The sequence below is a fragment of the Ictidomys tridecemlineatus genome, chromosome 11 (assembly GCF_052094955.1).
Source record: "Ictidomys tridecemlineatus isolate mIctTri1 chromosome 11, mIctTri1.hap1, whole genome shotgun sequence".
NCBI lineage: Eukaryota > Metazoa > Chordata > Mammalia > Rodentia > Sciuridae > Ictidomys > Ictidomys tridecemlineatus.
Window position 1 is genome coordinate 108650357 of NC_135487.1, and position 24160 is coordinate 108674516.

Sequence of the window (24160 nt, forward strand, 5' to 3'; positions counted from 1 at the left end):
GCAAAGCCCTGTGGCTACAGATGCCCACAGAATTTAGACAGGAGAGAGGAATGGTATACAAAATGCAGAACCACCATCCAGACAGACCTGGGTACAAGTCCTGGCCATGCCATACTCAGCCCTCTGTTCCTGGACAGTTTCCCTGAACCTCTCCGAGCTACTTTCTCAGGTTAATAATTATACCTGCTTTATAAAACAATATATGCAAGACCATTAATGTTCAATAAATAGCAGCTCAATAAATAACAGTGATAAAAGCAGTTAGAGAAGGTACATCAGAGATATAGATTTTGTGAGAATATTGGACAAGCCAGCACATTTAATACCCACCTCAATACTCATTTCAAAAAATATATAAGATTTTTAAAAAATTCTCTCGCTGGTATTTTTTTTATGTTCTGGTTGGTAGAGACAGATAAGAAAGAAATACATACAAACTGTCATGCATCTGATGGTGATGAGTTAAGTAGGGAAGGGTGATGAAAGAATAGGGCACCAGGCTCTGGTTTAAGACAGGGACTTCAAGGGCATCCTCTTTGATAAAGATGAAGGCCCAGCATTATAGTCACCATGTGGCCTAAAAACCTGCTCACCCACACACCGCCAAGACTCCGCCAGAGGCTCAGGAGGATGTCAGTGCAACTCCCAATACCAAAAACATTTGGCCAAACCCTTAGAACTCATCCTGTGTACATGCAGTCTGTGTTCCTCTCTCCTTCCTCCATTTCCACTCATTTTCTGGCCTCCCTTTTTACCTTTTATCCTCTGAGGCTGAACATTGGTGTTGGTTTTTCTCTTCTTCTGTGCCTCTCACACTTTTCAGGCAAGGGCTGTCATCTCATGAGTTCAGTTGGCTCTGGGACTTGGGATTGGAAATGGGACTGCGGACCGTGCTTTCTCTGGTGACCTTTCTCTTTTCCCTGCCTTAGGATCCATTGGCGGCCTCTTCTTTGCCGTGGGCATCGCCCAGTATGCTCTGTTAGGATACTTCATCCGCTCCTGGAGAACCCTAGCCGTCCTGGTGAACCTGCAGGGGACAGTGGTCTTCCTCTTATCTCTGTAAGTAGCTCTTCTTCCCAAGAGTTTTAATCCAGTGAGCAGAAGGGATGTCAAAGAGGATGCAGGTCAGCGCTTGGCGTGCACTGACTTTGGGGGAGAACTGACCCTCTGCAGGTGATCCACTCCTTGGCCGCTCCTGGGATGAGAGATGGATGCCGCTTAGTCAGTTCAGAATACAGGAACCTCTGTTTTAGATAACCACTCAACATGCTGCCTTTAAACTTCAGATTGTTGACATAGGGTACCAGTTTTGTTTTTTTTTAACTCAATGCCTCAAGCTTAAAGATCTTCAGGCTGGATCAGACCATGGGCTAGGAGTGGCCCTGAGGTATGATATTGTGAGCCAAGTGTTCAAGTTGAATGTGTTTGCTAAGTGAACTAAGCCAGTCCCCCCCAAACCAAAGGCCAAATGTTATCTCTGAGATGCAGATGCTGACTCAAAACAAGGGAGAGGAGGGCAGCATAGAAGTTCAATGGATTAGATAAAGGGGAATGAAGGGAAGGGAGGGGGAGGGGAATAGAAAAGACAGTAGAATGAATCGGACATAACTCTCCTGTGTTCATATGTGAATACACAACCGGTGTGACTCCTCATCGTGTGCAACCACAAGAATGGGATCCTAATTAGAATAAGTTATACTCCATGTATGTATGATAGGCCAAAATGCACTCTACCCTCATGTGTATCTAATAAGAACAATTACAAAAAAAAAAAAAATGTGGGGGAAAAAATTGTGTAGTAGCAACTGTTTAACCTGAAGATGAGTCTCATTTCAGGGTCCCTAATGTGCACTCTGGAAGAGTCACAGACGTGGGGGATGCCCTTAGGGTGCAGAGCAGTACAAGGCTGGCTCCCTGGTCAGGGTGGGTTCTATAAATAATGGCCCAAAGTGTCACACTGTGACAGTGGTGGGCCACCCACGTTAGCCCATTTCATCAGAAGTTTCAGTGTGTCCTATCAAAGGTCTTTCCCACCTGAGGGGTCCAGTTTCTAAGTTTACTCATTAAAATCCTTGGCATGAACGAGATTTTCATCCCATGGTACCAGCTTTCTTCTGTACCATAGACGAGAGAGAGAGAGAGAGAGAGAGAGAGAGAGAGAGAGAGAGAGAGAGAGAGAGCGCGCGAACAGTGGTAATATTTTAATTCAGGTGGCTCTTTCATTTAGTAACTCTGCACCCTGGTTCTAAGTTGACCTTTAATGGGGATCCAACTAAAATTTGCTCTCATATGCAGTAGTCATCATTAACCTGGACTAAAGAAACAACATTCATGAAAATTATGTATTTATGTGAATTAGAGTGAGGTAATTTTATTAGAAAGGGAAACTCAGCAGTATTTTATTAGCTTATATATTATACATCTTTGAAAAACAATAAGTGGGTGCCTACTACAGTACGTTGGTTTAGTAAGAACTCACGTAAATATTTATGAATGCATGTGCTTTCAGCTGTTTAAGCTCAGGCTTCCCCATGCAGTCTGGCTCTCTCCTCCAACAGTCGTGTGAATTCCATGGATAATCTACACCATTCTGCTCTTGTTTGTCTGAGTGAATAGTCTGAGGTGGTTTTTGCTAGTGCTAGGTAGGGGTATCTCCTCACTGGAAAATAAATTCAGGTCGAGAGCAGTAGAAAACAGAGGGAGGAAGATGCATGCAATTAGATATCGACTTACTCCGTCAATCCTGGAGCACCAGGCGTCCCACCGATGGCCTCCCGTGTGTTTCCCGTCTTTCTTTCCTGAATTCCCCAGCGCATAACCCGGTCTCTTCAGGGGCCTCTTATTTCTGCCTCCTGTTGGAGCCCTGCCTCTCTGAACCAGGAGTCCTCAGACAGAAGCAGGCTCAGCTCCACAGTGCATTTCCCCCAGCCCCAGAGCCCAGGGCCTTCCACTCAGTACAACCTTCCTGTCCATCGGACAGACACAGGCACAAAGATATCCATAATGACTTTCACAATTGGCCGTCATCAACATTATTTTAGAATCATATGTTGCTTGTTTACCAGAAACATTTCCTTAACATTTCCTTATTTTGCTGGGCACCGTGGCGCAAGCCTATAATCTCAGCGGGCTTGGGAGGCTGAGGCAGGAGGATCACAAATTCAAAGTCAGCCTCAGCAATGGCGAGGCACTAAGCAACTTGGTGAGACCCTGTCTCTAAATAAAATATAAAATAGGGCTGGGGATGTGGCTCAGTCAGTGTCCAAGTGCCCCTGAGTTCAATTCCTGGTTGAAAAAAAAAATTATTTCCTTATTTTAAAAATATTTGAATCTAAGTAATTTTATTTTTTGCTGAAAATGGGTGCCTTCTTAATTTACAAAGATTTTCCATCCTGAAAGATAGTCACAGAACATTTTTTGAACAAAAGGAACATTGCTGCATTAGCCTTTTAACTTTCCAGTGTGACCATGGCACAGGTGACCATGCCATCAGGAAGAGGGCAGTATGTCCAAAGATCTGCTTTTCCTTTTAAAAACATGTCTTACTGTTTTGTTTGTATAATCTGCATGTGTCCAAGCTCATACTCTCAAATATGTCCGCAGCAAGGCAGTGAGCTGTTGGCCTCTGAAAATGCAGAGAAATATAAAGTACTAAATTTACAACCATCAAGATAAAATTTTCCAAGTAGAAATAGTTTTGTTAACTCAGAGTTAAATTTCCAAAGCCTGAATGACTCACACATGTTATCTTCAAAAATGCTTCTTATACTTTTAAAAGTAATTTCTTATTGTTTATAAACAATTCCGAAAATACAGAGAGGCATGGAGGAGAGGATGACTTACATTCCCCAAAGATGATAACTGTGAATGTTGTTGGTATATTTCCTGCTGGTTCTTCTTACTCCTTCCAATCCTGTACCATTTTAATTTTTATCATCTTTTACTTTCTCTACATAGTTTTCACAATCTTCTTCTTTAGACCTTTTTCTTTGTGTTTAGACTGATCAGTTAGTTTTACTCAGTAGCTCATACATGACCAGGTTGATCCAATTTATCCAATCAGCAGATTGACATTCAACAGAACAATTATTCACTTGGTTATTTTCTTGCATGTCAGTATAATAATCAAATGGCAATAAAGAAGTAAATAAAGGAATTTTAAAAATTGTCAGAAATAGCCTTCAATCCTGTTTTTATTGACCATCAAGTGTTATGCATGAATATTCTCTTCCTCAGTTGCAAAACTGCTGGGAAAATTCCTATTTTTTTCAAGTGTCTTTCCTCTCAGCACCTCTCATGTCAATCTGAATAAAATGAAAACTTTTTTTTTCCCCTTCGGTGCTGGGGATTGAACCCAGGACTTTGCACATACTAGGCAAGTGCTCTCTCACTAAGCTAAATCCCCGACCCCTGAAAATTCTTAATAAATGTCATTGACAGAGTAGCCATCCATTAAGCTTTTAAATCCTATACTGTTTGTTGCCAATTCACCATCTTATTGAAAGGCACAGGAAATTCTAAAAAGCACCTTAAATACCTAATATTATTCACCCAAGTTTCATCTTTGGCAGGAAATGTCAAATTCATGACCTTGATGTTGTGTTTAGTAAACAAGGCTTCCACATTCCTACAGTGGCATTGTTGTCTTTGAGAAGTTTTTGGAAAATATATTCATGATTGTGAAGAAGCAAAAAAAGCTACGTAATATTGAAGTCTTGAAACTGTGTAAGAAATATAATTATTCAACACTTTGTGGTTATATTAGAAAATAACTGTTGTTTGGTAACTAGAAGTGAACCTGAAAATAACTTTTTTATTCTTTAAGGCTTATGTAAAGATCAAGAAGTTCCTCAGGTGTGTTGGATGATTTAAATATTTTGAAACAGTAAACAGACAAAAGTAGCTAAGATGTAACTGTTTCATTTAAAAAACATTTTTTTTTTTTTAGTTGTTGATAGACTTTTATTTTGTGTTATTTATATGCGGTGGTGAGAATCGAACCCAATGCTTCACACATGCCAGGCAAGTGCGCTACCACTGAGCCCTAGCCCCAGCCCTCACTAACTGCTTCATTTTTATGTGTGGTCTTAAAATAACGTCTCCCTCATAAATTGCATATCATGATGTTAAAAACACTCCTTTTAAAAAATTTGTTTTCCTAATGCAATAATGAAGATTTCTGTCTTCACGTAAAACTTTTTTAGAACTTAAAAAAAATGCACTATCTCTAACTCATAATTCTAACAACTCTTGTCCCCTGATCCACAAAGAATCTGCTTTATTCAATACTAAGGAATTGCCATTCACTTATTAAAACTGATTTAAAAATAAATGCAAGATGGTTACCTTTATTATTGATATTTTGAAAACACACTCTTGGTTTTGGTTGATAGAGTGGGCCCCCCTAAGGTTGGTACGAATGTTGAAAACAGCCCTTTCTCTCTTTCTCTCGTATGTCATCAGGAGAGTCAAGCTTTAAAAACCTAAGGCAGAATGCAGCTGAGGTGAGGGACCTCGTGTTCTCGTGGGTGATTTGTGTCCTTCCTCTGCCCGTGCACCTATATGAATACACAGCCTTTAATGACGTCTCTTTCAGATTCATTCCTGAATCACCTCGTTGGTTATACTCCCAGGGTCGACTGAGTGAGGCCGAAGAGGCACTCTACCTCATCGCCAGGAGGAACCGCAAGCTCAAGTGCACGTTCTCACTCACGCATCCTGCCAACAGGAGCTACAAGGAGACTGGAAGTTTCCTGGATCTGTTCCGTTACCGAATCCTCTTAGGACACACCCTCATCCTGATGTTCATCTGGTAATGTCACATAAAGGGGTGTTTTGTGGATCTTCGACCCGAGGTTGGGTAATCTGTTCCTTCTTCAGGTTTATAGAAAGCTTTACGTCCTGACAGCAGGAGGTTGTTTTCCCCAAGACAGGACCTGTCCCCCAGCACCTGGTATGTCCCACTCAGCTCTGATTTTGCAGCCCCATGTCTGAAGCAGGAGATGATGGTGCCTGCTGGGCATCGTCCTAAATTTGAGTAAATAGAAACATGTCTTTGCTGATGAGGCATTTAATGTGACTATGTAAGACCCACCCTCAAGAGAAAGAGGGCTGGAGAAAGCCAGCAAGCTCAGCAGAACCTGAAGAGTTCTACCAGCATTTAGCCTACCTGTGATTCCGGCACCAAGGGTTGCAGCAGTGCCCTGGGCCCCATGTTGTGTGGCAGCGCTGCTCACCCCCTCACTGAGGTGGATGAAATGCTATCCCTTGCGTAGATGGGATCCCAGACAGTGGAAGTGAGGGATCCAAAGCCACATATCAGATCAGTGAACGAGATGATTAGTACTCTGTGCTCCTGATTTTCTGATTCCTTAGCTTATTCCCATCTTAAAATGCTCTCAGTGTTAACGTAAGTTCATTCAGTAGTTGAAGATGGTTCCACTTAAAGAAGGAAGGGTTAGAAAAGCAAAAAGTAGGTGGGCACTACCATGTGTGTTTTGCACGTGTGTTTTAATATTGGACATTCTGCCGGAATTTGTTTTAATATTGTATATTCTGCTATAAATTTGACCCTGTACTGGGCATGATTATTTAAAAAAATTTTTTTTTTTTTTTTTAGTTGTAGCTGGACACAATAACTCTTTTTTGTTTATTTAATTTGTTTACGTGGTACTGAGAATCAAACCCAGTGCCTCACACATGCTAGGCAAGCGCTCTACCACTGGGCCACAACCCCAGCCCCTGGGCATGATCATCATACATCACAACTAAAGGATGATTGTGCTGTTTATAAGCATTTGCCATGAAGGGTGCATAGAAACCCACATTTTCATGGAAGAATAAAGGAAAGTGACTTTACATAAAAGCAGTTGTGTGTATAAAGCTGAAAAGAAGAGTTGCTTGAGAATAAGAAGCTGAGAAGGTGTTTTTCTGTATACTGATTCTCTTTTCCTACCCAGACACTGACTGCCCCCTGGATGGTCAGGGGCCAGATCCTACCAACTGCTGCCTTCTCCACAGAACCAGCACAGTGTAGGGGTATCACAGATCCATAATGCTGAATGAAAGATATAGCTTAGAAACATGAAAATCAAGAGAACCTTTGAAAACCAAATCTGGTTAAACACCAAATCTGATTTGGTGTTCACTTATTTAAAAGCAAATATTTATGAAGTCTGTTCAAGTTACTTGGGGCTCTACAGAACTCTGCATTTGTAAGTCACGTAGACAGTCAAACCCTCTGCATTGGAGGAAGCCCCTATTTGAAGATGTTTTACTGTTTTTTATTTTTGTTTAAGTTTTTTTTTTCTAGTTATATTAACTTCTAGATTCAGGCCTTCGAAAAATTAAAACAAACAGAAACCAAGCTAAGGGACAGGGAGCCTGTCCCGGTTTATTTTATTTCTTTCACAGCCAAAGATACTCTTCTCAAATAAACTTCTTCCCCCTGGGCTCGGAATGTTCAAAGATGCAATAATCGAGCCAATGTCATTTGACATACTGCCATTCTTTTTGAGGATGTTGTAAAATTCAGAAATCTTTTCTGTGCCTCTGTCATTGAAGAAAGCCTTAACTAGGGAGTAAAATTATACCTCTGTGTTTGACATCTGTTCGTTTTCTTATTTCCTGTGATAGTGCCTTTTAAAATGGTTCTTCAATGCCCTAAATATACTGTTAAATATTATGCAAGGATCTTAAATTTTGTTTGGTGCACATAAAGAGGATTGAAATGATTTTAATAGCTGTAATTATGGATCCCAACGACCAAGTCTGCCATGAAGGCAACTTGCATATGAGAGGCCCAGCCTCGGGGACTCGGGGATGATCAGGCCTTTCATACCTCATGTTCTCCTGTTCTCTTTCACTGCCAGCTTGTCACTAAATTCCCCTATTGTCCTGAACTGGTTTTGTTTATTCTTGTTCTGACTCAATACCATCCCCAACTATGGCTAGAATCACTTCACTGGAATTTCTATCTTAAATGCAGTGTAGACACATTAACCCAGACCACCCACAAAGAACATTATGTGAGAGCAAGGTCTCTCCTACGGGTGGGAAGCATTTAAAGGGTATTTTAGAAAACTGCATGGATTTAAATTTGTTTAGCCTTTTGCTCACATGCGCGATGCCCAGAGTAAAAGGAAAGTGGGTAAATGAGTGTCCCTTTGCATCTGCTTCTGTGATGTCCTGGCTACAGGACTGCTCATCTGCCTTCATGCATAAGGGAGAGGGGCAGGGTGCACTTGCTCCCGGGCTTCCTCTCTCCCTTCCTCCCCAGCCTTTTCTCCTTATATTTACCACAGCCTAGTAATAGGCCAGGGCACTTGGCCCCTTTCTCTGTTTTATTGCTTACGTAGCAATTTATGGTTTACAAAATATATTCAGATACTAGTAAAGCCCAGTTTCAGTTTTTTTTAAAATTTGTTCTTCTGTTTTATTTTTATTTTAATATGCAGTTTGCTAGGCACAAAAGTTCCTGTTACCATCTTTGCTATTTGGAGCTTCAGGTTGGCACTCTGATTGGCCAAACTCCCTAGCTTTTTAGTTCCCAACTTCAGGGATACACTTGGTGCCTAGCACAATGCCTGCCATCTAAGGAGATATTCCCTAAGTGTGTGTTTCAGAAATGATATGCATCAATAAATTAGTAGCTTTTCAAAGGGCTCTTCCCCAGTTGATCCTTCTGGAGAATCCTGCCTCTGCTGTGACCCCTGAGTTTTCTTGCCTGTTCTGAGTCTATAGCATGTGCACCTGCTGAATGCAAGAAGAGTTAATACCCGGGGTTGGAAATTCCTATATCCCAGTGGGGTGGAGTGCCTGATATTTCTGGCCTACAGGTGACCCACTGAAAACCCATCACTTCTCAGTTTATGCTCTCCAACCATCCTTTGTTGATTTTTCTCCATGGGAAGACTTTTCCAGAGTCATTCTGATAATATCACAAAACCAGCCTTAGGCAAGTGTTCCATACATTGTTGAATTAAATGAAGGAAGAATGGGGTCATTGTTTTCTACTCAATGCAAAAATGCTTGAGAAAGCACAAACAATATCTTTTCTCTTGCAGGAGCTAGGCCTCTATTTGCTTTATATAGTATATAGACATAAATCATTTCCAAAGCCACATCATGTTTTTGTTCTTTCCTAAGATAGAAATTTACCATGAAGACAGAAAGCTTTGCAGGAGAGTCAATCTTTTGGTGTGCAGCAGTTTGCATTATATTGAACCAATTCTATTTTAATCTTCTCCAGCAAACTTTGACATGTTTTCTGTTGTCTTGTCTTTTCACTTTCCTGGTCCTTTGACACCCGCCCCCCCCCCCCCAAACTGCAGGTTCGTATGCAGCTTGGTGTATTATGGCCTCACTCTGAGCGCAGGTGATCTAGGTGGAAGTATTTATGCCAACCTGGCTCTGTCTGGCCTCATAGAGATTCCATCCTATCCTCTGTGCATCTACTTGATTAACCAAAAATGGTGAGTATGGATGAACATGAAGTGCACCATAGAGAAGGTGCATGGGTGGCACACTGACTTGCTTATATACATACATACCTAGATATTATCATTTTTTTCTCTGTAGATAGTATCTGCTAATCACTGTGGTGATTAAAGTTTCTTTCAGGCCAAATGCATTTAGAATACGTTTTTTTTGGTGCAATACTTCTTTAGATTCAAATGTGTGAGTTTTTATATAAGACTTTAATGCATTATTGAAGACACCATAAGATGAGGGATTTTAGTAGTCTCTAAGTACATTGTTAGGCCTAAGAGATGGGGTTATCAATATAGCTAGAATTTCATCAACCCAATTCATAGTATTTATAAGGTTTTGTAAGTAGGAAGAAAAGTGAGGGAACTACAAAGAATTTTTCTTACCTCTTAAGACCCACTTTGTTGAGAGGAAGAATAAATACCATCCTGCTCTTGCTACTTATGGTCAGTGGGCACAACTTTGAAATATATTTAAAAAGTTATTATGGAGCTCCCTTTCCTTGGGTTTTGGAAGATAATTCCTATTATTTAGCCCCTGACCATAGCAACTAGAACCCTTTTTTTTTGTTTGACCTAGGGATCATTTGGATGGTACCATTTCTCATTCTCTGGAAATTATCATTGTAACTAAAATCGGGGGTTGGCGTGGCCCCGATGCTGTTGTCATGATGTCTACAAAACTGTGAAGGGCAGGTCTGGGTCTGTTCAGTTGGACCCTTTTCTCACAGGCAGCATTCTAGATACCTGTGCTACTTCCTACTGGTGACTGCAGCTTACTCTCATGGTGGTCCAGGAGGCAGATCAGAGAGCATGCTGGGGAGTCTTTCCCTAGCACCCCCCTGTGCTGCTGTAGCTTCCTGTGCATGCCTAGCAACCACTGAGTGTTACCAGGAAGCTGTCCATGGGCATGTCCTGTGTCTTTGCAATCCCTAGGGCCTGTCATGGTACATGTCACTTGAAAGACACTCAGTACTGGCTGTTACATTAAGCAAAATGACGGAGAAAAGAAGACTAAAGCCCTTCCAATTTCCCAGCAACTTCCACCCAGAGCCAGGATTTAAATCTGAAGCCAAGGGAAGGATGCTGCCTTTGGGGTCAGGCAGACCCAAATTCAAGGCAAGGCTTCACCAACTGTTAGCTTTATGACTTTGGCAAGTTTCCCTCACTGAGCCCCCACTGTATTCATTCTCAAATGAGGTATTATCAAATCCCCCTGGAACACTGTTATCAAAATTACAACGTTGACATTCTTAGCAGGGTACCCAGTATGTTCTAAGTAAATCCCCCACATTCTGGTCAGTAATTTATACAATGCTCCTAGATGCATATTCCCTTTTTACCTCTATAGGAAAGGTAGCCAAAGTTCAGATCCATTGAAGTTAGTTTTAGAAACATGATGTGATTTGTCTACTAGATAATTATTCACTAGGTAATGGATTTGTGGTGTGAAACAAACAGATAACGGAGGAGCCAGAGATTACAACAGACTCTTCTAATGAACTTGGAGTTTATGGCATTAAAATTAAAAAACAAACAAACAACAAAAAAAAAAACCCTCACATTTTCACTGTCTTTCCAGAAATGAATAAAGTAAGAGGAGAAAGGTGAAATTTTTTATAAATAAAGGCCATTCAATAAGTAGAGTTAATAGATCTACAACCCACAGCCTAAACAAATAGCCACATTTAAAAATCTAATTTTGATTCTTATGTACCTACAACAATTGACTTTGTTTAGGTATCTATTTTCTGCTTAATCGCTCTCTCTCCCTCTCTCTCTCTCTGACACTATGTGTGTTCTGTGTGTAAAATATGTCAGCTCATCTGTCTATTTTTAATTTAGACAAAAACATGGTGAAGGAAGATCAGTAGCGAAAAGAAACCATGAGAGAGAAGAGGGAAGGGAATGGGAAAATACTAGGGAATGATATTGGCCAAGTTACATTGGTATACTGTGTGCATGGACCACTACATAACAATAAATCCCACCATTATGCCTAACTATGGTGCGACAATAAAAAATATGGGGAAAAAAAAAGAAAAGGAAGGCATAATATCTTACTTCCAAGACTAAAGCTCTTATTTGAAAGTGATTTTAAGGTGTTCATTACATTTCACTTAATTCTAACCCACGAACAAGACTTTTTTTTTTTCATTTGCATTTTGAAGAGAAAGAGACTTTTCAAAACATTGTTTAAAATTGTTACTTAAATTTAAGATTCAGGTAACCAGAAAATGAAACGAAATAAAAACATTTCGTTTTCTTTTTCAGTTTCATTCTCTAGAGGATGAAGAATGTAATTGTGTGCCTATGGTTTTATTACTGGGATTATATAAGATACTATGTGGAGAACATTTAAAATAGCACCTAGAATATAGTAGACACTCGTGGAAATAGAATGATTGTATGTCCTTCCTGTTCTGTGTCCCCAGCAGACTCACATTTGCCACCTATTCCTTTAAAAGAGTTGAAACTGAGGACATTTAGATAGGAAAATTGGGAGGAAGGAGCAGATGGATTTATAAGATTCTTAAGAGAAATGTGTGATTTTTCTATTATTTAGGTTTGGTCGGAAACGGACATTAGCAACATTTCTGTGCCTAGGAGGACTGGCTTGTCTTATTGTAATGTTTCTTCCAGAAAAGAAAGGTATGCCTTTCAAATTTCTACAAGGGTTTTGAACAGCACTTTTATTACAATGAATCTCAATATAGTAGAGAGATTACCATATGCCATGCTTCATTTCTGTGATTGCATATTATTTAGCAATTGTGTAGGGTATAATGGGCCAGATTCTTTCCATTCCCTAAACTATTCTCTGGGTGAATAATGTGCTTAGAGGTGCACTATTAATTCTCTCAGGCTATTAAGCTACCATCTGGGGTGTCTGGGATGCAGTACTGGTGATGTTAGAGTTGTTTATTTGATGAGGAGGAGGACCGGTTAGTTCTGCACAGAAAGAAACTCCATCCAAGGCTGCAAATTACACTCACTCCAGCCAGTCCCGAGACTGGAGATTGAAGACAACAGTTCTCAAAGGTGGCTTTGATTTCTCAGTTTCTCTATCAGTATACCCCAATAATGATAACAACACAACAACCCCAAGAGTAATAGTCCCTGTTGGTCACAATGAATATGCTCTTGGTCTTTTGTGAAGGGTGCATATGACACCTTCAGGACCCTGTTGTATTTTCTATATTCATAGCTTTGCTATGCAGACACAACTGCAAAAAAAAAATGTCCCTTCTTCATCTAACCTGATTACTGCCTCGATATAGAAATTCTGTGGATACTGCAGATTTTTTTTCTTTCTTTTGTCTTTTTTTAGGCTGGGAATGGGGTGGGGGCAGCTTGCACACCTGAGGCATGCCAGTTACTGGGAACTGTGGTTTTAGCTGCAGTTTTCCATAAGTACTAATGGGTCCCAACAACTCTCTTTTATGGTGCTTTATGGTTTGGGGGGCTTTTGGATTTTGATAGGGCTATATTCTGGAGCTTGGACTCCAGCTAGGAATGATTATGAGATGGTTTGACAGAAAGTTTCGACAGCTACTGGAAGTGCATGGAGAAGTCATGTCACCATCAGAGCCTATCATGTATAAAATGCTCCTTTTGTAAATTGCTTCTTCTTGAACTCGGGTTGTGCTGTTGTCTCACAGAGAGGCCTGTGAAGCTGCCTCTTCTCCTTGTTCTCTGTTCCTACTCTGCTCTAGGTCACCCCTGGAAGGTCTGAGCCTTGATCCAGAGTGCAGGTTGTTTGGGATTTTATGCAGTGTTTAGAGCAGCCTAACAGTGGTTTTCATGAAATCAAGGAAACTAGAGAATTCAGCAATTTTGCCCATTTCTTAACATCTAGCCAAACCAGTGCCTCTGTCCGTGTCAGGTTGAGGGGACACTCTTCAGCCCTGCTGGGGGCTGTCAGAACTAGGTGCCCTGTTCTGTTTATTTAGGGCAAGAAGTGAGGGGTTTCAAATCACTGTGGCCTTCTGCTCAGCAGTTTGTTTGCGGGAGGTACCTTGGGAACTCAGTTGTCTCAGACCTGCAGCAGCCTGGTGTTCCATTTATCACTTCATAGAGGAAAACATTTCGTTGTTAGTGTAAACACACCTGTAACCGTCACATTCCCAAGAGCCAAGTCAATGTCTTTCTCCCTCCCACTTCTTTGCACTCTGTAGGTAATCCACCCTCTAGGACCGGCCCTTTCTTGAAATTATCTCTTATTTTAAATAACAAAACAAAAATCCAAGGTGAAGGCAGATGGCTAGTCTCCCCTCTCTGCTCCAGTCTTGTTTTAAGAAAGCCACGTGAACCCTTTGTTGGTCACACCCCTTGGTGGACACCGAGTGAGAAACAGTGTAGCAGAGTGTCTTTTGCGGGCTATTCAGGTGCCGCAGGAATAGGATACCTCTATTATACTCAGGAAAAGTGGATATCCAGTCTATTTTTGAAGATTTTTCTGGGGAAGAAATTCTGTAATGTCCCTTATTGAATTATTTCTATTTTTAATAACCATTACTGTTAAGATCATCCTCTTCCACTACACTTGAGCCCATTTCCTTTCACTTGATTCATCACTGGAGATGCAGAACAGATGGTCACCTTTTTTTTTTTTTTTCCTGCATAATCCTTTCTTTATTTGCAGAGTCCTCTAGCTAGGCCTGAATCTTCTTTGAGCTAAAAAAAAATTTTTTTTCTTTAAGCTTTCTTTAAATCATTCCTATTTACTCTTGAAAATATGCTGTCTGCTATCTTTTAATCTGTCTTTTTAAAGTTTTAGCTACATGTTCTGAAAATTTTGATAAATACATATGATGAAAAAGAGTCAGCAGTTTTGGGGGCTGGAGTTATAGCTCAGTGGTAGAGGGCTTGCCCCTCATGCGGGAGGCCCTGGGTTCGATCCTCAGCAGGTTTAGCACTTTTAACAGTTCTGTTAACCAGTTTTAACAGTTCTGTTAGCGTCTTCTGTGACTGGGAGACATTGATTTTTCTCATTGCTTTTTCCCAGTGCTCATTTACCCTCACTTTTCCCCACCAAATATGCCTGCATTCTCTCTTTTCTGCCAACTCAGCCTTCTCTGTCAATCAGCTTCTTTTCAGCGGGTGTGCATGATGGTGGTACTGTATGTCCAAGGCATTTGTGGATTCAGTGACAGTATATCTGCAGGGGAGACAATTAGTGAGCTAAAAGGTAAATTGTCTGGCATTTCGAGAACTGTGGTTCATAATGACAAGGTGCTCATCCCTAATCCAAACATTTGAAGTTTGAAATGCTCCAGAATCTGACACTTTTGAGGACCGACATAATGCCACAAGTGGAAAATTCCACACTGACCTCTTTGTAATGAGCAGTGTTCGAAATACATACGATTTTTATAAAAATATTGTATAAAATTATCTTCAGGGTATATGTATAAGATGTATATGAAACACAAAACTTGGGTCCATGCCGCAGTCTGGCTGGGCACAAAATCACGAGCCACTCAAGCAGGAACGAACTTTTTTTCCTAAACTTACACGAACACCACGCACTCGGCCTTCTCCCGGGCCACACCACACCAACCAGAAATCCCTCCTCCGGAAATCCCTCCTACCGCACTTCCCCAACCAATAGGAACTCTCCGGGAGTCATCCATGTGTGTGTGTGTGTGGGGGGGCTCCCAAGAGCTCCAAAGTAGCAGGCCAAAGTAGCAGGCCAAGGCGGACAGCAGGGGTCTAATATCCAGTTGAATGCACATATTAACATAATCATTATCATCTCAGTGGCTTGCTGGTGTCACCTTTCAACCAAAAATGCCATGCATCATTCCTACTAGGCTATGGCTCTTAGCAGGTCTATCTCCAAGATATCTCATTATGCACATGTAAATATTCCAAAATCAATTAAAAAACAACAACCTTGAAATACTTCTGGTTCCAAGCATTTCAGATAAGGGATGCTCAGCCTATATTAGTCAAGTTCCTTACCAGGTATGTACTTGCATATTGATTTAGCCTCCAAATAAATGTTCTTGTCTAGGAATAATGTTAGCTAATATTAGCAGGTAGTCACTAATTTTTTTTTTCCCACAGATAGGTCAGCAGATATTTTACCTGATCTGTGTTCTTCTTTGGAGGATCCTGAGTGTGTTAGCTTTCTGTTGCTGTGGAAAAATAGGAAGGAAGGAAGGAAGGAAGGAAGGAAGGAAGGAAGGAAGGAAGGAAGGGGGGAGGAAGAGGGGGAAATAAAAGAAAAAACAAAATGAGAAAAACAATTTAAAAGGAGGAAAGATTTATTTTCACTCAGGGTTTCAGAGATTTCCATCATGGTCACTTGGTTCTATGACTTTGGACCTGAGATAAGGCTAAACATCATGGCAGAGAGTACGTAGTGGATCCAAGCTTTTCACCTCATGGCTATTGGAAGAGAGAGAGGCAGACAGACAGACAGACAGACAGACAGACAGACAGAAAAGGGGCTGGGAACAAGACATATCCTTCAGGGTCCCCAGTGTTCTACTTCCTTCAACTAGGGCCCAGTCCTAAAGTCTCTACCGACTCCCAACAGTGCTGCCAGCTGGGAACCAAGCTTTCCATGCATGGCATTTTTTTGGGGGGGCATTCCAGATCCAAACTAGAACATTCTACCCCGTCCCCAAATTTCATGCTTATCTCACCATGCAAACTGCCTTGGGTCCACCTTCAAGGGTTCCCCATAGTCATCAAAATGGTAGCATTGCTCAGAAGTCCAAGTCCAGTCTCCTCTGAGACTGGAGATGAACTCCTAGCTGTGAGTCCTTGTAAAAATCAAAAAAAACAATTTTTTTTTCACAGTGCTGGGGATTGAACCCAGGGCCTTATGTATGCAAGCAAGCACTCTACCAACTGAGCCGTGAGTGTGTGTGTGTGTGTGTGTGTGTGTGTGTGTGTGTGTGTGTATTCTTTTATTTGCTGTATATAATATATTCTCTGAAAAGAAAGTTCTAAAATGACTATGTACATTATATATAATAATTTGCTTTTGATAATTGGGATAAGGTAGATAAACGATCTACAAGGTCCTTTCTTATTATATTTAAGTGCTATTAAAAACAATGTGTTTGAGAAACTCTGCCCTCCAGCCTAGCTAGATTCACATCCAGGTTTTTGTAGGAGCAATTGTTGATGGCATCTGTGGGCAAGAAAAGACATGGTGGGGAGGCCCTGGTTCAGCCATCTCTCAGGTGAGGTCTCCTGCAGTTTGTGGCTCCGGAGCCTGTTCTCCAGCTGGAGGGGATTCCATCTTCCTGGGAGGTGGGACAACTCCTGGGGGCTCCTGGAGTTTACCAGGTAAGCCCTGGATATTTTCTGTTTTCCTGAATTCTTGCCTTAGTAACAAATAGCTACTACCCTCAAGGCTTTTAAATAACATCATATTTCTCATGGAAAATAATAAAACACTATGATTAATGACAAAAAATATTAAAAAGCAAGTTAAATACTTTCAATATGCAATCATGGGACGGGCACAGGATCAACTTCTCATTCTTACAGGGAAGAACAGTGGAGTAGAGAGGAGGGGGGGCACCAAAGCGAGACTGAAACCGCAGCAGGGCAAGCATTAAGTCCTGTAGCTCTGGGTCCAATATCTGGGGCACACGGTAGAGAGATATGGACCCCAACAGTCTAGGGCAGCCTCCCCCCCTGAGTCCTTGCTGGTTGAAACCCTTAAAGCCTCTTTCCTAGACTGACTTTTCATGCTGCCAACAGCTTCCCATGGTGGGTTTTCGACGTTCCTGGCAACTTTTCACTTCCTAGGGTCTCCACTGCGGTTTTCGCTTCACTCTGAATAGCATAACACCTTGCCCTCTCGGGGCTTCCGGCCCCTGCACCAGCTCTCTGCTGCACACTGTCTGAGATCCCAGGTCTTTCTCTGAAATCCAGGTAGAAGTCTCTGTGACCCCACAACTCTTACATTCGGTATGCCTGAGAAACCAGCAGCAGCCAGGCCCTCTTGGACCACAGCTGCAGTAGCCTCTGGGTGACTGGATGGCTGAATACAGAGGAATTAATCCTAGGGAGATGGCCTCCTAGGCAGCCCTGGGGGAGCAGGGCTCTCTTCTCAAACCAGTGTCTTTCAAACACATTGGTGGAGTCTGGCAAATTCTTGAGCTGTCCTCAAGGTATCTTTCCAATTTCCCCCAATGCAAAGCTCTTGGTTTCTTTTTAGCTGAGTTGATATCTTCAGCATCCACACCCTCTTCAACTCCAGTTTTACTCGCCCAAACTGCAAGTTTTTGAAATCTTCTTGCTCTGCCTTTTGTTCCCAATTTTCTGCGTAAATCTGTCTGAAAGCAGCCAACAATACCCACACCACAGCCTAAATGTTGTGCTGCCTTGAAATTTTCTCCACTAGGTTAATTAGTAGCTCACCCTTAAAATCAGGCTGGCGCAGGGTCTTAGGACATGATCAAAATATAAACAAGTTTTTTTTTTTTTTTTGTCAGAATGTAACACAAATGGCCTATGGTTCAGTTCCATAGAGTCCCCATTTCCACCTGAAAGCTTACAAATGCAGCCTTCGAGGTCTGTGTTCTTTCCGGTCTTGTGAGCTTATGAAATTCTAAGGTTTCTTTAGCCTGCTTCTTCAGAAATTTTCAAACTCTACCCACACACCAGTTTCAAATACTTCATGGTCAAGTACAGTCATGACAGTGATGCCACTTCTGGGCACCCGTTTTCTGTGTTAGTCAGCTTTCCATCACTGTGACAAAATATCTGAGACAAGCAACTAAAAGGAGCAAGGATACATTTTGGCTCACAGTTTCAGAGGTTTCAGTCCACAGTCTCTTGATTTTATCACTTTGGGCCTAAGGGAAGGATGAACATCAAGGCAGAGAGCTTGTGGTGGATCCAAACTGCTCAACTCTCGGTGGCCAGAAAGGAGAGAGTGAGAGAGAGAGAGAGAGAGAGAGAGAGAGAAGAGGGGTACTTGAGACAAAATAATATACCCTTCATGCATACACCTCCAGTGACCTACTTTCTTCAGCTAGGCCATATCCCCTAAAATTTCTACCACGTTCCAGTGCCACCAGCTAGGGACTAAGTTTTCAAGGTATCAAGGACATGAGCCTTTGAAGGACATTCCAGATTCAAACTATAACAGTAAGCTTCTTCTGAGGGTTCTTTGTTCTGAATTCTTTAATGTCTGTGACGTTCATGAATAGCATCTACTTCCTGGCCTCAGAGAGCCTACAATGTAATAAGGGAAATAACTAATCCAATAGTTACAATAACAGAGACAGTCCCAGAGGAGAACGAACAGCAAATGCGGTGGGAACTTGAACCTTGGGCCATCATGATAATGAATCATCTGTGTTCCTGCTTTAAACAACTGTAGCATCAGACCAAAAATACTTAATGATTTAATAAATGTTGATTTTTCAGATATGGGACCACAGACTGCAAGTGACAGTGATCCCTGAGAAAAGACAACTCACCAAAGTGAGCCCTGAGTATCCTAGCCCAGGTTTCCAAGACACAGTGCAGGGGGGGACTACAGTAAATCCTAGCATTCTTACTGAACGGTAGAGAGATTGATTGAAGCTTGCGGTTGCCAAAACGGTTAAAGTTGACTGGGCAAACTGGGTGCAGCGGCTCACAACTGTAATCCCAGCAACTCAAGAGGTTGAGGTAGGAAGATCATGAGTTCAAAGCCAGCCTCAGCAACTTAGTGAGGCCCTAAGCAACTTGGCAAGACCCTGTCTCAAAAGGCAATACAAAGAGGGCTGGGAATGGGAATGTGGTGCCCCTGGGTTCAATCCCTGATACCAAAAAAAAAAAAAAAAAAAAAAAAAAAATTACTGGGAACAATACTGGAGAGAAGTAAGATTCACAAAGGAATACACAAAGGAAGATCTTCAGAGATCTGCAGAAGGAACCTCTAAGTTTATCTGCTTACTGATCTTTGCATTCACTGAGATGAAGTCCTCAGGCAAGGGGGAGGACAACAGACAGGGGCAAGCACAACACTCCCTGGAACACAGAGCCATGAATGCTTTGGGTTCTCTTTAGCCAGACATTAAGTATTGGACAAGACCTGCTGGGTCAAAACAAGCCTAAACTACAGACTGTTCTGATTCCAGTTAACTTAAGTGCATCAGAGAACAAAGACCAAACAATATTTAAAGGACTACAATTAACTCCAGCACCCAGCAGTGTAACATTCACAATGTGTGGCCTCCAGTCAGAATCACCAGGCACGCATGTAAGCGGGGAAATACCTCCACGCTAGAAGAAAAATCCACAGAAACAAATCTAGAAGTGGCCCAGATGATAGAACAAGGAGATAAGAACATTAAAGCAGTTATTATAAATATGCTTCGTACATTTTTAAAAAATACAGGAAAACATGATCAGAATGAGCAGGGAAATCGAAGCCATAAAATGCATGCCCTTTTAGAGATAAAACATATTATATATAGAAAAAAATATAGTAGATGAGACTAACAGCATATTAGAAACTACAGAAGAAAAGATTGGTGAATTTAAAGATGTGACTGAAACTAAAAAATAATGATTGAATAAAAAAGCATTCGTTTAAAAAGGCTGTCTTTTCTCCAGCATGTATTTTTGACACCTTTGTCAAGTATCAGATGGTTGTAAATATGTGGATTTGTCTCTGTGTCTTCTATTCTATTCCATTGGTTTTCTTGTCTTTTTTGACCATGCTGCTTTTGCTACTCTAGCTCTGTAGTATAATTTGAGATCAGGGATGGTGATGCCTTCTGCATTATTTTCTTATTCAGAATTGTTTGGGGCTATTCTGAGTTTCTTATTCTTCCAAATGAATTTAAGGACTGATTTTTCTGTGAAGAATTCTGGGAATAATTTCATTGGTATTTTGATGGGGATTGCATGTTGTCTGTACATTGCTTTTGGTAGTATGGCCATTTTGACAATATTAATTCTGCCTGTCCATCACTATCTCCTGTGGTCTACTTAAGTTTTTTTTCTTGGTGTTCTATAGTTTTTATGGTAGAGATCTTTCATCTCCTTGATTAGATTAATTCCCCGAGTATTTTATTTTAGGTTATTGTGAAAGGGATGATTTTCCTGATTTCTTTCTCAGCTGAATCATTGTTCAATGATGCTGGGAAAACTGGATATTCCTACATAAAAGAAGAATAAAATGAGTTTTATCTCTCACTGGGCACAAAAGTTAACTAGAAATAGATCAAAGACTTAGGAATTAGACTGGAAATGTTTCAAAGCTAGAAGAAAACAAAGGGTAACACTCAGTTACACAGGTGTTGGTACTGACTTCCTCAACAAGACCCCTGAGGCTCAAGAAATAAAACCAAGAATCAGTAAGTGGGATGCCATCGATTAGAAAGCATCTATGCAACAAAGGAAATGATTAAAGGGACTGAAGAGAGAGCCTATGGAACGGAAAAAAAATATTTTCCAGCTACTCCTCTACCAGGGGAGTAATATCCAGAATACATAAAGAACCCCAAAGACTCAATGCCTCAAAAAACAATGACCCAATCAACAAATGGGGAAAAGAACTAATTCTCAAAAGAAGAAATACAAATGGCCAACAAATATATGAAAAAATGTTCAACATCTCATTTTTGAAATGCAAATCAAAACCATACTAAGATTTCCTCTCACTCTTGAAAGAGTGGCAATTATCAAGAACACAAATAATAAAAAGCCTTGAAGAGGGTGTGGGGGAAAAGGTACACCAACAATGGTTGGTGGGATGGCAGATTAGTAGAACCATTCTGATGGAAAAAAGTGTGGAAATTCCTCAAAATATTAAGAATGGAACTACCACGTAAACCCAGCTATACCACCCCTTAGTGTTTATCCAGAGGAAACTAAAATCAGCATACTATAGTGGTATAGCTGCTTTAGTGTTTAAAGTAGCACAATTCACAATAGCCAAATTTTGGAATCAACCCAGATGCCCATTAATAGATGAATGGATCAAGAAAATGTGGTCTATATACACAATGGAGCTTTACTCAGCCACAAAGAAGAATGAAATTATGGCATTTGCCAGTGAATATATGGAAATGGAGAAAAACATGCTACATAAAATAAGTGGAATAAAAAAAAAAAAAAAGAAAGAAAGAAAGCCAAAGACCAGCAAAAGGGATTGTGGCTTTTTGTCCAGCCTGTGAATTATAATAAATGACGGGTAGCTATCTTAAAGATTTTAAACATATAGGCAATCAAAATTTTGCTTATCATCATCTGGTCAATGAACCAAATGAGTAAGCTGAATTTTTTCCTATTCTGGGTCAGTGAGAGTCCTATAACATATTGGCACATTTTGTTCTGGGGACCCAAAAGGGCTCTCAGAGAACTAGTTATGAAAATGAGGTCCTCAGTACTTGCATTATTAGAATAAATTTCTAACCTCACTGAGTTCAGGACTTTGAAAGATATATAAGAGCTTGGGGAATCCCCTTTATTAAAAAAAAGATATTTTCACCTTGATTTTTTCCTTTTAATTACTTTTTTTTCCTAAACCATTACTTTGAACATGGATGAGGGGCAGCCAGTCCTATCTGATGTTCTGTCACCCAGATGAGGAATCCAGGGGAACACCCACCCGGTGGCTGCAAGCCTCCCTGAGCCAAGCCAACAGCCCTACAGCTGCACAGGCAGGATCCGATCCACAGAGCTGTCTGGAGTTGACACAGCTACTTTGGGGAAGAAGCGAATTCCCCCAGGTTCAAGTAATGAGTGCAGATCTGTTGGCAGGAACATAGGAGAGAAGTTTCAAGCAGCAGATGGGGTGTGAGACTGATGGGGACCCTCTGTGGGCGCGTGGCCGTAGCCAGGCTCCCCAGATGTGCCACAGCTGAAGGTGTCCTGAGCCTCTCACAGGAGTCTTCTTCCAGCTTTGGGTCTTGTGTGGGGGTGTTCAGAAATAAAGTTTCTGTGTTCCACCATTGGAATTTAAATTTCAGGACAGTAGTCCTTTTTGTGTGTTGTTAAAGATGTTGTCAAGTGCCTCTGTGTGGTCAGAAAGATGGCATCCCCTGAATGGAAACTCGTTTCAAAAATCATTTGTAGTCAAGCAGATGTGCATATTTTTCCTTGCTTCGGTGGCACCAAATACCTTTTTTTTTTATTATTATTGTTTTTTTTAATTGGTTGTTCAAAACGTTACAAAGCTCTTGACATATCATATTTCATACATTAGATTCAAATGGGTTATGAACTCCCATTTTTACCCCAAATACAGATTGCAGAATCACATGGGTTACACATCCACATTTTTACATAATGCCCTATTAGTGACTGTTGTATTCTGCTACCTTTCCTATCCCCTATTATCTCCCCTCCCCTCCCCTCCCATCTTCTCTCTCTACCCCATCTACTGTAATTCATTTCTCTCCTTGTTTTTTTTTCCCATTCCCTCACAACCTCTTATATGTAATTTTGTATAACAATGAGGGTCTCCTTTCACTTCCATGCAATTTCCCTTTTCTCTCCCCCAAATACCTTTTTTTGACTCAGTTTTCTGGAAGACAGTGATAAATTTAATTTTCCCTCATTCTTGGCTTCAATTAGATCTTCAAAAGTCCATAAACAAGTCTTTGGGTAAATGCAGAAGGGCCTGATTCTTCTTCCCCCAAGTCCTTATATCTTAAAAATACAGACTATTTAAAAGAGCTAACATCTTTTCCTAAAAATCTTGGCAGAAGAGGAAAAAACAGCCCCAGATGGTCAAATGGGGCAGAGGGACCACTGTATCCGGATTCCACGTTAAAGTTGATGAAGATTTATTTCGGTCAATCAGGGAAGGTGAAACTTATTTTTTGGAGCAAGGCATATTATAAACCTTCCTCCCAAGAAGTTGGGAGAACATGAACTATCGTAGTTCTGCCACTTATCAGTGCAACAAGTGTTTAATGAACAACAGTATACCTAGTCCTAGGCACATGCTGAGGAAAAGAAACGAGATTCCAATGTTAGCCTGAGGTGACTCAAAAAATATTTTTGGACCGGCGAGATGAAAAAAGCAAGTAACCACAAGGTAGTTTCTGAGGCACAGCCACAGAATGAATCAGAAGGTAGGGACGGTGGAGGTCAAAGGATGGAGAGAATATTTTATTGGAGCCATTTAAGAGAAGAGTGGTTTATAGGAGCCACACAGTCCCCAGGAAGGGAACAAGGGTGCTCCACTGGGCAGAAATGTCAAGGAGAATTGGAAGCAATTACCTCTGGTGATTAGAACATTGCTATTGACCTTCCAAAGTAGGAGCTTCGGGAGGGGATGGTATTGGAAACAGATGGCTGTGTGTTTTAGGGCAGGTGCATTTGAGGATATGGAATGGTGGCTACTCCGTGGTGACATTTTGATAGGGAAAAAAATCATTGCTTCTCAGAAGGAAAAAAAATGACTATTTGGAAGATAGAAGCAAATGGATTATAGGAGGGGAGAGGTTAAATTTGTTTGGCAGGCAATAATTAAATGGTAGACTCTCAGGGAGCATAAATGTTAATAAAGAGAAGAACCACAAGCTAATTGATAAGATACTTGATAAGAAAATGAACTGGCATAAGATATGTTTTTGCATTTTATGCAAAAACAAAACATTAAGGAACTTAAATACCATTATTGATTCCAGTCAGAAGATGGGGAGAAGGAAGGATTAGAAGTCTTTCCATATTTTGTCTCTCGTGTCCTT

General features: G+C 40.9%; 1 protein-coding gene across 5 annotated transcripts in view; it reads left to right on the forward strand.

Annotated features, from left to right (window-relative positions):
* Slc22a15 (solute carrier family 22 member 15) overlaps positions 1-24160 on the forward strand; it is a 73930-nt gene that overhangs the window by 38680 nt on the left and 11090 nt on the right. For all 5 annotated transcript variants that reach the window (XR_013428073.1, XR_013428072.1, XM_078027070.1 and 2 more), the window contains 4 exons: positions 930-1059; positions 5597-5812; positions 9333-9473; positions 12055-12140. Coding sequence is in view for 3 of the 5 variants with exons in the window: in XM_078027070.1 (XP_077883196.1) it covers positions 930-1059; positions 5597-5812; positions 9333-9473; positions 12055-12140 (573 nt within the window). In the remaining 2 variants the exon portion in view is untranslated. The remainder of the gene's footprint in view (positions 1-929; positions 1060-5596; positions 5813-9332; positions 9474-12054; positions 12141-24160) is intronic.